The sequence below is a fragment of the Sus scrofa genome, chromosome 1, assembly GCF_000003025.6.
Source record: "Sus scrofa isolate TJ Tabasco breed Duroc chromosome 1, Sscrofa11.1, whole genome shotgun sequence".
In the NCBI taxonomy this organism is placed as follows: domain Eukaryota; kingdom Metazoa; phylum Chordata; class Mammalia; order Artiodactyla; family Suidae; genus Sus; species Sus scrofa.
The window spans coordinates 33902425-33919762 of record NC_010443.5 but is presented as its reverse complement, the minus strand read 5'-3'; the positions used below and the strand labels follow the sequence as shown (position 1 = coordinate 33919762).

Genomic DNA, 17338 nt, shown 5'->3' with positions numbered 1-17338 from the left:
CTTCATTCAAAAGGACGTTGTGTACTTCCATCGTATATTTAGACCTTTTATAAGATTCCAAATTATTTCATAAGTGATCTAATTTATGGTTTAGCACATATATTAGACTAGATTACATATTAGATTATACAAGAGGAGAGAGAGACAGAGGGAATGTTTTACAAGAACAAATACATTTCCAAGAGCTTGTCAGTAGCTAACAATACCAAAAAGCTGGCCACATATAATTCTCCTTTTAGTTCACTGGAAACCATTGGCTAGCACTTAACTGTGTGCACATCACTGTTCTGAGCCCTCCGGCACTGCATCAGCAAGTATGTACATCATTCAGAATAGAATGATATTGAACATTCTTAATTAAAACAACCCAAACATTAAAGTGTTACTTGGCTCTCCTTTTCAAAATGCAAACAATATTTTTTTTTTCTTTTTAGGGCCACACCTGCAGCATATGGAGGTTCCCAGGCTAGGGGTCTAATTGGAGCCACAGCTGCAGGCTTACACCACAGCCACAGCACGCCAGATCCCAGCCATGTCTTTGACCTACACCACAGCTCACGGCAACACCGGATCCTTAACCCACTGAGCAAGGCCAGAGATCAAACCCACAACCTCATGCTTCCTAGTTGTATTCATTTCCACTGTGCCATGACGGGAACTCCAAACAACATTCTTTAAATGCTTCCTCTCACCATATTTTTTTACTAATTCTGATAATATGGTGTCTGGATGCTAACTGTAATGTAAACAGTAAGTTAAGAAACACAGTTCCAGACTGACTATCTAGGAAGATTGTAATTTTTATTTACTGAATCTATATTTTCTATAAGAGAAGTATCTTGGATATTCAAGCTTATCACTACACTTTAATAGGTTTTAGGTGTTAAATCTAAAATAATGGAAAGCAGCTAATATTAACTACTAACATTATGCACACATGATAATTTTAGCATAATCGATAAGTGTAAAGTTTTTGAAGTCCCATGGACACAACTGAGCTCCATAACTTTTCAGGGTTGCGTTTTTCTCACATATAACATCAGGATAGCTGATGCTCTGCCTCCCTTACACTGACATGGTGAAGATCAGGGGTTTAGAGGACACCCTGCCTGAGCACCTACATAGATGTCTCCTCTCCAATAGGAGAGGCAAAAAAAGCCTGAGAATTTAACCCCCCCACCCCATCCTCCAGTGGCCCAAAGCCAAGGACTCACTAGTGGGGGAGTACAAATGTCCAGCTCCTTTGCCCCAAAGCGGAACAAATTTTGAGATGTTATTTATGCCCCAGAGCTTTCCATGGAATCAGGCTACATCATCCCCTGGAATAACACATTGCTTAGATCTATTTCTGGTTCCTGTTTCACTCACTCCTTTGCTGGATTCTTCTAGGAGCACTTCCTTAAATTATGAATCTCTTTGAAATGTAAACCGATATTAATTTTATCATCACCAATCTAAGAATTTTCATATAATATAACCATTAATGCTTATGTTAATAATGGAAATAACTAAATAACTAAACGTGTATAAATTCCAATGTAATTTCTATATATTTGAAGAATATATTTTTTAATTATTTTGTGTTTAGTTATTATAAACATAATGTCCACTATTTGCATATATAATATAATTAAATTAATTATGTTATGTTTATATAAGTACATTCACAATTTCCATACAGACAGAAATTAATAATAATAAGTAACTAACAGCAATACAAAATCCAAGAATGTTTCCATTTGTTGTGGAGATATATGCATCATTTTAATATATTTTCATGTCCACCAGTATGCTTTAGTATCCATACTTAGGCTAATATTTATCTCATGCCATTGTATACACCAGTAGGATGATAACTAAAAGCATCCCTGGACACCAAGGGGATCTGTTATAATTTATGAAAAAATGTTTGATAGTATAGCTACATTATAAATTGGCATTTCCACTATCTATAAAAGCATGTATACAGAAAAGACTAGAAGGGTACACTGAAATGACAATTACTGTCTTAAGACAGAGTGATTACAGAAAATTTATTTTTTTAATATCCATTAATGTCTAATCAATAAGAGTTGACAGTTTATATAACATAGAGATGAGCAGGGTCATACACTATCAAATGTGAATGGCTTGAATTGTTTTTGCAGTTCTTGAATGTTACAGCTCCACATTCATCATCTCTAACACATAAATGATCAGGTTATATTTCCCTGAAAAATTGCTTTTATTCAGCTAAATTAAACCAAAGGTCTTGCTTAAATTTTTATTGTAACCTTCCAAATAAATTTGTTTCACTTCTGAGAGCTTCTTAAATCATTTAAATCACCTTATGACCTGCCCAAACTCATCATCTCAGGTCTAAAACTGCTGAAATGTATGAAGTGTCCCTATATCATAGAAATCCCTACCCATGCTTTATCTTCGTTACTCCTATAATAAATTCTCTGAACATTTAATCAATCTGAACCTTCTTAGAATTGAATTCTTTCACCCGCAAATGTTAAGAAACAACTTAAGTGGACTTATTTCAATGATGCTTTTATTGAGCATTTGTAATAGTACATTGGAAATAAAATATTAAAACCATAAGTGTATAAAAACCTAATGTTACAGATAATTTTCTTCTTGCTGTGATTTTCTAACAAGCACAGGATGAACTCGCTTTACAACCAGCCTGCAAATCTCTACAATCCTAGGCCACTTAAGATGGTTCAAGATTATTTGACTTGTGTTTACAACTTTTGGCTTCAACCTCCTACTGTCTCTCGACTTTCTTCTGTATTTATCTTTTATACAAAAATTCTTATTGTTGATTATATCTAGGCTGAACTATATATATATTTATTGTCCAATCCAGAATACCCTAAGATATAGGATGTGATTTTAATAGTTAAGCAAGGACAACAGGCAACCTGGGACCATCTTGGATAAACCAGGGCATATGGTTTTGCCAGCACCTTGAAAAGTTACCAAACTTCTAGTAATATAGCTGACAGTGGTACATATTTAGGTGAATACTTGCACAGAAGGGCAGAAGAGTCACTGGATGGATAGCATTTTGGGTTTATCTAGTTGGATTTCCTTCCTAATCTCTTAAGTTTGATGTTACAGATTCTTGCATAATATTACCTTACTTCCCGGGATACACAATGAAAAATCCATCTTTGAGGAAGATGTGATATTAAAGAAGGACTAGCCAAATTAAAGAGAAAATTTAGTTGGTTATTGCCACTTGCTTGTTTTGGCCAAATAATTCAACAATTATTTGGTCATTTTGACCTCTAAAATGTGTGCATTGAGGAAAGCCCAGGATTCAATACAAAACCTTTTTCATTTTTAATTTTAAAATGAAGACTTGAAAGAAAGTTTATGATCTAGAACAGTTGTGAGCAAGCTATGGACCACAAAATTTGGCCCATTGCCTAATTCTGTATGGCGCTCAAGGTAGGAATGGTTGTTACCGGCAAACACTGAATTTGAGCCCTAGCTCATTAAATTTGATAACTCAACAAGATTCTCATTCTTCTTATTATTAGATTGGTTTTCTATTCATGGATTATTATTATAAAACAATTTGTACTTGATTCTTAGTATGTTTTGAATTCCATCAACCAAAAATGTTTGAAAATATCTTTCACTGCATGAGTTTAGTTTTTTGCCTCTTGACCTACAAACACTAAAATATTTACTGCCTAGCTCTTTATAAGCAAAGTTTGCTATCTCTGATCTATTGACTTTTGGTGTCAATTTTGTTTCACTCAAACCAACACACGACAACAACAATTTCGAGATATGACTTATTATTAATCTTCTTTGCTTTGTCACTGTTTAAATTCAGGTGTGCCCCTGGCTATGCCGGCAGCCCAAGTAGCCCTGGAGGCTCCTGCCAAGAATGTGAGTGTGACCCCCATGGCTCGCTGCCAGTCCCCTGTGACCCTGTCACAGGGATCTGCAGGTGTCGACCAGGAGCCACGGGGCCGAAGTGTGACGGCTGCAAACACTGGCATGCGCGCGAGGGCATGGAGTGTGTTTGTACGTATACTAACTTAGCTATGAGTTCTGGGGCCTTGGTTCTATTTCCGTTTCATTTCCAATGAGAAAGACTGCCTTCCCCCTCCCCTTTTTTTGCAGTTGCTAGTGCTACTCTTCATTCTCTCTGACACTGTCTATCCACCTTCTTCTGTTTGCCTGCTGTTTTTGTCTCCATCCTGCTGAGCCAAGAACAGCTGAGAAAATCCTCAGCATGATTTAGTCAGTTCATTGAAGGCCTACAGCTAAGCTCCCAGAGGCAGATTTTATTTCGCCCATCTCAGAGTATGCTGTTTTACCTAAAGTTGGCATTGCCTTTGTGCCAGATTAAAGGACTCAGTGTATTAAATTTTTTTAGCATCCTCCTGAATTTGTAAGCAGCTGGACAGACACTGTAAGGCTTGAATTACAAATGACTTTTCTGAGTTTTGACATATATCCATGGATATCCTGCTTTATAACTTTCTCTTGTGCTACAGAACCTAGAAGTGGTGACAGTGAACTCATGTGTTTTTACTCACATGTCCAATAAATGGAGAGCAGTTTGGTTTTGTTCTGTTTTAATAACTGCTTCTGGATTCAGTAATGCCATACTGAACATGCATCAAATATCAGTAGTTCAGTAGAGTTCTTGGTTCTTCTATAAATTCTAATCTAAAAGGGTTATTTATAAATTTAGGGAGGACTATTATATTATGGTGGTTATTCTTTTCCTTGAGGGAATTTATATTTGTGGTCTTAATTCTTTCTAACGATAGAAATGTAAATGATTTTAGTACCTTTTATTTCAGTGTTTACCTATTTTAATGTACTTATGCATGCCAATATTTCTGGTTTTAACATCTTGTATGTCTAAAGCTTACTAACATTTTAACTAGTTTTTGTAAGGGTTATCTTGAAAGCTAAGGCTTACTTTTTAGATATACAAAAGGATAAAGACTGGGTATGCTTTGGAATATAGGGTTTTTTAAACTATTGTTCCAGGTATTTCAACCATCTTTAATGAAAATATATCACATTTAAAATAAAAATAAATGTCAAGATTGATGGGAGGGAGAGATGAAGTGTAATATGTAACATACATTTACCTTATATTCAGATATTGGTATATACATATTCACTCTTCTCAATTAAAATGCTGTATTTTAATGATAGGTAAAGTGGACTTCCAATTAATCCAACTACTTTTAATATTATTTTCAAGCTAAATTATTAACATGGATATATTTAACTAGATAATATATTGATATTCCAAACCTAAAAACTAATCTAACAGACCTTGAATTTTAAATTAAATTTTTAATTTTCTAGAACTAAATTTGAAATAAAAAGACTAGATCTGATGTGAAACACAAAAATGACAATAATGTTAAAATCTGTGAAAGATAAGTTAATGGAATCACTTTCTGAACATTTCTTTTAAAGGAAATTGTGATTCTGCCCATCAACAACAATGGCTCTAAGTTCTTATTCTGTTGATGATCAACATTTCATATGGGCTTAAACAAATTTATAACAGAAAACTTAATTCCTATTTTTCCCTGTCTCCTCTGTGGATTTTAAATCTCCCAGTATCCCATGTGATATTAACAGAAGAGCCAATCCTCCGGTTACAAAGTTACACCAGCCTCGTAATGTTCATTTGCATTATACTTGTCCCACAAGGAAGTGTATGTCTCACTGCTGTACATGCGATTCAGTTCAGTTGTTATGTCCAGGAAAGTTTAATCATCTTCCACAGGAGTAGGTCATAGTGTTTTTCTTATACAGAAAAAAGTGTTAAATTATGGGTATTTTTTAATATCTAGATACTTTTTTCTAAAATATATATAATTATAAATAAATATAGTATTTTCCATATTTATAAAAATATTTTCATTTTATAATTGCTATTTAGATTGTCCTTATGCTGCTCTTAAATGTGAGTGACTCCCACTTAATTCTAGGAATGTCCTGCATTAGGTTAAGTGTAAGAATTGTTACACAGGAGTTCCACTATTGTGAAATGGATTAAAAATCTGACTACAGCAGCTGGGATCTCTGCAGAGGTGCAGGTTTGATCCCTGACACTGTGAATGGGTTAAAGAATCTGGTGTTGCCACAGCTATGGTGTAGGTCACAACTGCAGCTCAGATTCAACCCCTGGCCCTGGAATTTCCATATATCATAGGAGTGGCCATTAAAAAAAAAAAAAAAAAAAAAAAAAAAAAAAAAAAAAAAAAAAAAAAAAAGTTGTAATATAGAGTATCCTCAGACTTTTCTTTACTTTTTAAAAATTTTCTAAAGTTTCTCCTGCTATGGAAAAATATGCCAAGCTTCTATTATGTTAGCCTTTCTCAGGACTCAGTTTCTACTTCTAGTTTTGAAAAGAGATTATAAAATAAGTCATATGTGAGTTTGTCTTATCTTCAGTTCTCTTTTTAGTATCCTTTTTTTAGTTTTAAGTAATTGTTTTTTAAATATTTTCTTGCAGTTTTATTGAGGCATAATTGATATGCAGCACTGTATAAATTGAAGGTGTACAGCAAAATGATCTGACTTCCATATATCATGAAATGATTGCCACAAGTTTCATGAACATTGATCATCTCACATAGATGAAAAAAAAGAAAAAAATATTTTTCTTTGTGATGAGAACTCCTAGGATTTACTGTCTTAACAACTTTCATATAAAACTTAAAACAGTGTTAATTATATTTATCAGTTACATCCCTAGTACTTCATTTCTCTTATTACCAGAAGTTTGTACCTTTTGACCACCTTCATGCAAATCCCACACCCCCAACCCTTGCATCCAATAACCACAAAGCTGATCTCTTTTCCTGTGAGTTTGTTGGTCTATTTGTTGTTAATTGATCTACAACAGTATGTTAGTTCCTGGTGCACAACATGGTGATTCAATATTTCTGTGCATTACAAAATGATCACCACAGTAATTCTAGTTATGCTCTGTCACCGTACACGTATCTTATGTTATTAGTATTGACTCTATTCCCCCACTGTACATTTCATACCTGTAACTCATTTATTTTGTAACTGAAAGTTTCTGCTTAATCTCCCTCAGCTATCTCCGTCATTCTATTCCCCCTTTCTTCTCTGTATCCGTGACTCTATTATGTTTGTTAATTTGTTTTGTTTTTTAGATGCCACATATAAGTGAAATCATATGGCCTTTATCTTTTGCTGTATGACTTATGTCACTTAACATAATGCCCTCTAGGTCCATCCATGTTGTCACAAATGGCAAGGTTTCACTCTTTTTATGGCTGAGTAATTGTCCCCAGTGTGTGTAGCACATCTTCTTTATTCATTAATTTATCAGTGGACATGTGAGTTATCTCCATAGCTTAGCTATTATAAGTAGTGCTGCAGTGAACATAGGGGTGCATGTATCTTGTCAGATTAGTGTTTTCATTTCTTTGGATAAAAATCCAGGAGTGAAATTTCTGAATCATGTGGTAGTTCTACTTTTAAATTTTTGAGGAACCTCCGTATTACTTTCTATATTGGGTGCACCAATTTAGAGTAACACCAACAGTGAACAGGGTTCTCTTTTCTCTAAATCCTTTGCCAACATTTATTTGTTGTCTTTTGATGATAGCCATCTGACAGGTGTGAGATGATACCTTATGGTTTTGATTTATATTTCCTTGATGATTAGTAATTTTGAGCATCCTTTCATGTACCTGTTGGCCATCTTATGTCTCCGTTGGAAGAATGTCTATTCAGGTTTTCTGACTCTTTTCAGTTGGGTTGTTTGGTTGTTTTTATTTATTGTTATTTATTTGGAGTTGTGAGTTCTTAGTACATTTTGGATATTAAACCCTTATCAGTTATATCATTTGCATATATTTTCTCCCATTCAGTGTATGGCCCTTTTGTTTTGTTGATAGTTTCCTTTGCTATGCTTTTTAATATGGTTTAGTCCTATTTATTTTTGTTTAAGGAGGCAAATCCAAAAAGATATTGCTAAGACTTACATCCAAGAGTGTACTGCTTATGTTTTCTTCTAGGAGTTTTATGGTTTCAGATCTTCTTTATAAGTCTTTAATCAGCTTTAAGTTTATTTGTGTGTATGGTATGAGAAAGCCCAGTTTAACTCTTTTGCACATAGCTGACCATTTTTCCAACACCATTCATCGAATAGGCTATATTTTCCCAGTTGTACAATTTTGTTTCCTTTGTCCTAGATTAAATGACCATGTAAATGTGGGTTAATTTCCAGGTTCTTTATTTTGTTCTTTTGAGCTATATATCTGTTTCTATGCCAGTACTATTCTGTTTTGATTATTGCAGCTTTGTAGAATAGTTTAAAATCAGGAAGCATGGTATCTCCAGCTTTGTTCTTCATTTTCAAGGTTGTTTTGGCTCTTTGGTGTCTTTTGTTTTTCCATACAAACCTAAGAATTATTTGTTCTAGTTCTGTGAAAAAATGCCATTGGCATTGAGTTGAATCTGTAGATTGCCTTGGGTGTTATGGGCATTTGAACAATATTTATTGAACAATATTCATTCTTCAACTCCATGAACATGTTGTTTCTTTCCTTTTGTTGTGTGTGTTGTCTGAAATTTCTTTCATTAGCATCTTATAGTTTAACAAGTGTAGATCTTTTACCTTTTAGTTAGATTCATTTCTAGGTATTTTATTATTTTTGATGCAATTGTAAATAGGACTGTTTTCTTAATTTCTCTTTCTGATAGTTTCTTTTTAGTGTGTAGAAACACAACAGACTCCTGTATATTAATTTTGAATCCTGCAACTTTACTGAATTCATTATTGAGTTCTAATAGTTTTTTGGCAGTGTCTTTAGGATGTTCTGTATATAATACCATGTCATCTCCAAATAGTGACATTTTTACTTCTTCCTTTCTTTCTATCTTTCTCTATATTTAAGCTCAATTAGAGCAAGAGACCAAAGAATGGATTCACCTGGGACATTCGATCTGCAGGACCTGTTTTATCACCTGTGGCTATAGTTGAATTTTATAATGCCCATGGATGGTAGTGGGTGGAAGTAGCCTGGTTTAGGCAAGAAAATATATGTGTAGTAAGAGAAATGTCTTCTGAGAAAAGCTTCTCTGAGCCTGGAGCCCATGTTACCTCCCAGAAGAATAGAGATAAAATAGTGCTATTAATCTGGTGCTTACTGTTAAAAATAAGATGTTTGTCATATTTGATAGAAATAAGTTAACACTCAAATAATTTAGTAGCATGTATTTATAGTTAATTCTTCTCTCTTTGGTTGATTCTTTAGAAAACACAATTTAATTAGGCCCATATCATGGATATGTATATCAAAAAAGAAAACCATAATAAATGACCTAGACATGATTACTGCATTATCTCAGGTGAGCTTCATATTGGTGGAAAGAATTTATGTACTCCCTGTATAGTTAGATTATTCTCTTACTTTATTTAAGGAATAACTTAAAATTGTGCTGTAGAGAACACAAAGGAAATGCAGAAATCATGAAAAACCTTTCCTTGACCACCTCTGTTTCTAAAAGAAACTAGTAGCTGCCACAGACAATTGCTAGTGATAAAGCTAGGGTTTTATTGGATCCAAAATAGTGAATTTCTTGCAGGACATAGGCTTTTTGTACATGGAGATCCCATTACTATCATGAAGGATTTACAAAAATAATCTATGCCCTTAGTAGAAAATATTTAAATACCAGTCTCTCATACATAGCCAAATTCAACCCACCAACATTATCAACCCCATCAAACCAACTCGGTGCCTGGGCATACTTAGCCAATATGTCTGCCTTCAGTCATAGTCATTTCTTAAAGCTGCTTTCACCACATGTGGTTCATCACCATGATAATTATTTAAAGGTTCACCAGTATCGAGAGCCTACCATTTGTCAGAAATGATGTTAAGCACTATTTATGCTGTTCTTCTAATTCTCGAAATCTTAAAACATCCCCATACATTACTGTCTCCACAGTATGATTTAAAAAAAAAAAAGAACTGAATTTAGGTGATTTAAGTCACCTTTCCAAGGTTCACCCTGACTTTTCAACAGAGTTGTGATTTGAACACAGGACAATCTTGCAAATCTTAATTTCTTAATCTCTATGCTGACTATTAATGCAGGACACATACACACAAACATGGTTTTCCTGGTATATCAAATATTAATTAATTCAGTTCTTTATTCATTTACTTCTTCTGTGCTTAAAGCCCATGTTGCCTTAATGAAAAATAAAGATAAATGGGCTTAAAAAACAAAATGAAAAATTTTAAATAGTGTGTGTGTGTATATATATATATATATCTTCTGCTAACCATTGAGTGCTCTCTTCTAAGATTTAGAATGTTATGATAGTTGTGATAGATTCTATTCATCAGATATTGTTAAGTGGATTCCTGGCTTCCATGCAGATAGAAAGACATACTACTGAGTAATCAGATTTCCTTCAAGGCCTTTTTATTTTTTTCCCTAATAAGGATAATTGGAGACAGTTCTGCAATGTGTTCTTTCTTTACACGTGTTGATGAGTTCTGAATAGGTATTTTATTGAATTTCCCAAATCAGGACATCTCAGTAAGTTAGGTTAATAGAAACCCATCCTCCTCCTTTAACCCTCATTCATAATTTACATGTAATTTTATAAAGTGAGAATAACCACTTGCCTTTCTGAAATTTGAGACTGACCAATAAAACTATTATTTATTTAATAGCAAAGTTTCATACTGGGAAACACAAAACTTGGATTTGTTCATATCCTATTTTCTACAGACTAGTAGTTAACACTGAACAACTCATGATGTTTAAAACAGATTATGAGTTGCATAGCAAAATGTATTACTCTCCTAAAGAACAGAAATTAAAATTAGTAGCTGTTGGCAAGATGTGATTCCATAAAGAGTGCCTGAAATATCATTTTATAAATATCACTTTGATGCTCTCTATTTTTATTCATTGCATATGAAATATTAGAAATATATCAGATTATTTATAGTCACAATATATTTAAAATATAACAGTTCAGATGATGTTTCACATACTAAAGTTGCAAAAGCAATCATGAGCTGTGCTTTTTACCTATAACCCAAGGTAAGCCTAGCTAAAGGTAGTAAGGCACTAACTATAAAATACATACTTTCCAGCCACTTGGTGAACCCCAAGGTTTGAAGTGTTATTCTACCTTGATATCAATCGGCAAAGATACAGCCTAGATTATTGTTTTTAATAGTCCAGTGTCCACCAAGGATCTTATCACAATAACACATAGGCCTTTATTTATTGGACCTAGACTAGAACACTGTAGTACTTTTATAATCAAAGATGATAACTAATGGAAATTATTGTTTTCTATACATGAAAGTAGAAATGAAATAGTGGAATATGGTTGATCACTGTAAGGAAAATGGGATGTTCTATAATAAAAGATGATGAAAAAACACCTGTTGATCTCCATTTGCTATTTAATGAGAAAAGGCTTTATTTGTTTCACATGTGATCACCCTCCATCCTAGCCTCTTTTTTTTTTTTTTCTCTTTATGGCCACATATAGTTCCCAGGCTAGAGGTCAAATCAGAGCTTCAGCTAAGGCTTGCTCCATAGCCATGGCAATACCGGATCGCCTGCAACCTGCACTGTAGCTTGAAGCAATGCCAGATCCTTAACCCACTGAGCGAGACCAGCAATCAAACCTGCATCCTCACACATACTAAGTCAGTTTCTTAACCTGCTGAGCCACAACAGGAATCCTCATCTTAGCTTCTTAAATGTCGTCCTTTCCCTGCTTCCATTTAATCCCCAAGTACTAGTTCCGATTCAAAGACCAATACATCTACTATAGTTTTCTACAACTCTAAACTGGGGTATGTTATTCAAATCCAGGCACCAGAGTAACTATAAAAGGAATGTCTGTTCACCATCTCTGAACCTTTTTCACATTTATTTTGTTAGTGAAAAATGCTTTGAGTTTCTTGCTGCCAACCTTCTTGACCTAGATCCAGGTTAAAACATTGTAGAACAGCAACTATCATTCTGACTCTTTAGATAATTTTCCTACTGGCCACCAGTATCAGTGATTTGTACATCATATTGAGAAAGCCTTTCCATTATTAGATTAAGGAGTCGTGCTGTTGAATAGTCATATAGAAGAGGCTGATGACTATTTCTTTTATTTACAGTCAGGCTTTATTTTAAGAGAAAACCCTACTCAATTAGAGTTTTCACTCTGTCAGATCCAGAAAGTTTATCAACCTTAAAGGACAATAGATCACATCATCTTAAAGTTGGAAGGCTTATGAGTGAGATAGTCTAATCATCTCCTGTTCTGTGGGGGTCCCTGAAATAGACCACCTCTTAATGCAAGGAAAACATGCTGTCATGAAGTGGCCTGTAGAGGCTTTGAATCCTGGTTGGCCATGTAAAAGTTGTATGATATTAGATTAGTTAACTTTTCTAAACCTCATTTCATTATCCATAAAATAGAAATAAAATCCTGTGTACATTAGGTGAAGGGTCTAAGCTTAATAGCTATTCAGTAAATTCTAGCCATTAGTATCATCATGGTTATTAATTGACCTTTTTTTTTTCAAAGCATGATGTTTTGTGCAGTACTTCAGCTTCTCTTAAGATAGTTAAGTTTGGTTAAATTCCTGTTTTTTTGTAAGTCTAGGCTCAAAGTCTCTGAAAACTCCTTTTATGATCACCTTATTTTTTCTCTTTAAGTCCTTCAAACACATTATTCATAGACTGATAAATACTGCAAATGTAACTATATTTTTCATCTTTGAAATTAGGGTATTAGTAGTACTTATTTCACAGAATTTCAGTGAACATTAGATGAGATAATGATGGCAGACACAACATATTGCCTGCAGTGTAGTGAATATTGTGTGTATAAGAGCTACTATCCCATTATTGTTATTTTTTTGGCCACACTCATGGCATATGGAAGTTCCCAGGGATCCAGCCCACACCACAATAGCGACCCAAACCACTGTGGTGACAGTGCCAGATCCTTAATCCACTGCACCACAAGGGAACTCCCTGTCCCATTATTATTTATGGTATTTTCAAAGCTTCCATTTGTATTTTGAAGAGCTACATAATACTTGAACCACACTGAACTTGTTTGGAATATACATTTAGATATATAATATTTAATATTGTATGTATATGTCACAACTACTTATTGGTACATGAATAAATTCATAAGCCTCATCCAAAGATTAAAGAAAGTCCTTCCCTTTATTCAAAAAACTAACAAGCAAAAAAAAAAGCCTTTGGGGGCATGAAATGCAGTGAATGTAATTGACTACTTTAGGGTAATAGATAAAAAGATCTCCAAGTGTAAATTCAGTGAAAAAAAAAAAAAAGATGAAAAGTAGCATATGTAATATTCTACCTTTGTGTAAAAAAGGGGAAATTAAGATTATCTTTGGCTATTTTCTTATCATTTGCCTAAAGAAACTCTAGAAGAATACACACAAACTAATAAAAGAGAGATTATAGTGAGAAAAGTTGGGAGCAGATAGGAAGATAAGACAGAAAGGTGAGAGTGAGATTTTTCACTATATACCATTTTTAACCAAAAACTTACTACCTTTTTTAACAAAACAAAATACAACAAAAAGCAGGCCAAACCAGACACGAATGTGGACTGAATTTGGCCCATGAACTGCCATTTTAAGACCTCTCTTCAACGAATTCCTAAACTTCAATTATTGAAGTCTGAACCTTCAATTCATTCATTCAGTTCACATTTATTGTATACCTCCTAAGACCCAGGCTTAATGTTCAGGGTCTGTCTCTGGTCTCAGGGAACCTGCTTTCTCTAGACTCTAGTGGCCCTTCTTGATCAATATTTAATCTTTTTGAGTTCCCATCGTGGTGCAACAGAACTGAAACCAATTAGGAACCATGAGGTTGCAGGTTCAATCCCTGGCCTCGCTCAGTGAGTTAAGGATCTGGCATTGCCATGGTATAGGTCACAGACGCAGCTTGGATCTGATGTTGCTGTGGCTGTAGTGTGGGCCGGAAGCTGTAGCTCTGATTGAACCCCTAGCCTGGGAATCTCCATGTGCCTCAGGTGCAGCCCTAAAAAAAAAAAAAAAAAAAAAAAAAAAAAATGTTTTATTGTTCTGGCAACTTAAACTACTACATGCTTCCAAGTTGAACCTCCAATGCATAGGTAAGACTTGGTGTAAAAAAATAAAAATATAAAAAAATTTAAAAAGCCTTTTTAATAGGTCTGAAACCACATTTTTATTTTAGAAGTTATTTATCTATAAATAATAAAGAATAACTGAATCCATCTTAATAAGCCTTAAGCTTTAAATAAAGCTAATCTAAAACTTTTTTCTTGAAAAGGAAAGGGGAAGGAGAGAAATAAAATCCATACCCATCAGTGGCCTTAATGTAGAAGAGTTAAATTAAAACACAATAACACACAAATTTTATCTTTTGTTCAAAATGTGTGTTTATTCATTTTATCTCTATTTCTTTAGAGGAGGTAATTTATATATCTTTACCTAAAATTGGTTAATAGGTTTGGCCTTTTCAAAAATACGCAGTGCGCTCATTTCAGCTTTGGCTTCTTTGGTTTGGATGCGGTGTGTGAATTTTTCGTGACAGTAAGCCAGTAGTTATTATGCATGGGGGACTCTGGTAGAAATGTAATATTTTGTACTAATTGCTAACAGAAAGATCTGTAATATCAGCTGCATGATTTGCCCCTTACATGTGCCCAGCTATAACGATCTGAATTTAGTACTGCATTTGTTAATATTAGACACAAATTTATCCTGACACTTTCATAGGCAAAGCCCCAAAAAACATTTAGTCATGTAAAATATAATCATAGTCTTGAAATATTTGCTTTTGCTCCCATGCATTTCAGGCAGAATCTCATTTTATAGCCTTATCTCTATTCTGAATGGGAGAATTGTTTGCAGAGAGATTCCTTGGGGGTCTTGATTATAAGATAAATGTTAACTTACACTGAGCAGTTCTGCACCCTTATCAAAGAACAATTGTTTACATAATGTGAATCTTCCTTGTCTCTATACACTCTTCAGATCTTCCCTATCATAGTGAATTAAATGTGGTTTTAATTTGCATCCCATTTCCAGTGTTTGTTGCCAGACATTTCTGACTTTTTGAGGACAAATAAAAGTAGCTTGTGGTATAAGCTAAATATTTCGTGTCAGAATAAAATAGCAAACATTGTGTAAAGGGCACATTTCCCCATGTGTTTATCTTATAACTGCATGAACTAGACTTGTACAGAAGCTTTGAAAAAATCCCATGGCTGTCATATTCATAAGTCTTTCTGACCCATTTGGACAGATGTTAGTATATTACTTGGAGCATACTATAAAACTTACCTTTCACTTATGGAAATGTGCTTGTACTCTGTTCCCCCAAAAGCAAATACAGAGACCGTAAGACATAGGATAATAATAGACCTTTGGACACAGAGACATAAAATGGAATTATGAGTCCTTGAAAGAGCAATTAAATACATTTTCATTTCGACAACTGAAGATGAGGAACCAAAACAGATGGGCAGAGGGTAGAATAAATGAGAGAAAAATCAGTATTCATCATGCCTCCTGGCATTCTAGCTCAACAATTTACTCTGTAGTATATTACAGTAAATCAGATCTAGTTCTGCATTCCAGTCCCTGATTTATGCTTGTATGAAGTGAAAACTGAGAATACTGAGAAAACTTTTCCCTGAAAATGTCTGGAACCATCAGTAAGGAGCCTCTAGCCATACTATCATCCGTGAGCCGACTCAATTCCTCTTGGAAATGGGTAGGTTATAAATTATAATAAATTAGAAAAGGGCTAGCAAAGTATTTCTGAAGAATGTGCTACCCTAAAAAGCATAGTGAGATGTCATATTAACAAGTATCTTTCAAGATCTGGAAAGTGAAAAAATGAGCACATTGCTTGCTTACATCCTGGAAACATCTGCCCAAAATACATCTTCACTGGAAGTTAAATGGAGCTTTTGAAGAAGTGATGGACTTGGCTTCAAGGGAAAAAAGAACCTTTGTATTCGTCCTAAATTAAAAAAAAAGAATTGTTATTAATACTTGTTTTTATCCTTTATTTGCAACTTGAAATCCCTAATCTGAAATCACACTCTAAATCATACATGCAAAACTTGGGAAAGTGTATCAACTATCTCTTGCTGTGCCTCTGAAATGTAATAGTTGTTGATAATATACAGCAACTAGATGATAGAGAGATAGATAGAGCATCCCTAAAGTTTGTCATCTGGCCCAGTGGTTCTAAATTCTGGCTATATGTTAGGATCAGCTGGAATCTTGTAAAAATTCTGTTTCTTGGGCCTTGCCACAGACCCATCAAATCAGATTCTTTGAAGGTGAGTCGAGGAAACAACCAGGATACCTGTATTTCATGAATCCCCACTATTCGTATGTGTAACAAAGATTGAAAACCATGGACCTGCAGATGTGCTCTTCAAACACTAACATACACAGAGCACATGGGAATCTTTCTAAAATGCAGATTTTGATTCACTAGATCTGGGACAGGGCCCAAGGGTATGTATTTCTAGTAAACTCCCAGGTGATTCCAGTGTTGCTGATCTAGTAAGTTATTCAAAGTGTGATGCACAGACCAAAGTATTAGTATTCATCTGGGAACTTGTTAGAAAACACATGCTTGGTCAGAGAATCAGAAACCAGGTGATCTGGTCACCTCTTGAATCAGAAATGCTGGGGGCATGGCCTATCTTTCTGTGATTTAAGCTCTTCAGGTGATCCTAAAACCCACTCAGGTTTGAGAACCAGACTGTGTCTTGGTGCTTAGACATAGTCAGTTTGGTACCTAATTGTGTTTCAGGTTGTGTTTTCTACAATTGTTTCATGTATACAGATCTGTTGAAGCTTCTCGAGCACTTGCACTGAACTGAGGGTATGAAACCACAGTATTCTCTTCCTTTTACTTAGTTTCCATGCAGAGCAAATTCCCTTGCATTCTGATTAGAAGAGGAAGAGATTCAGCTCTGGTTTCAGACTTCAGCTCCTACTTCCAAAGCCTCTTGGTTCACTTAGCTTGCAAGGCACCATGAGCTTGTCACCCCCCTGCAGGTGACACTCCATACTTACAGGTATCACCAACAAGGAGCTGATTTATTAAAAGCCCTGCTGGGACAGTTGAATGCCTGTGAAGGGATATTGTAACTCAATTCTAACTGCTGGCTGTCCTATCAAAAAATCACCCTCTGTTCTACTTTCCTTGTTTACAAGCTTCAGTTAATGGTTTCTCTCCATTAGATAATTCAGGGGAGTGCTGTTTAGAGAAC

General features: G+C 34.7%; 1 protein-coding gene across 1 annotated transcript in view; it reads left to right on the top strand.

The window, feature by feature from the left end:
* The window catches only part of LAMA2 (laminin subunit alpha 2), a 594330-nt gene that overhangs the window by 439979 nt on the left and 137013 nt on the right, over positions 1 to 17338 (top strand). Inside the window, 1 exon segment of the mRNA XM_021084463.1 lies at positions 3839 to 4032. Within this exon segment, the coding sequence (XP_020940122.1) occupies positions 3839 to 4032 (194 nt within the window).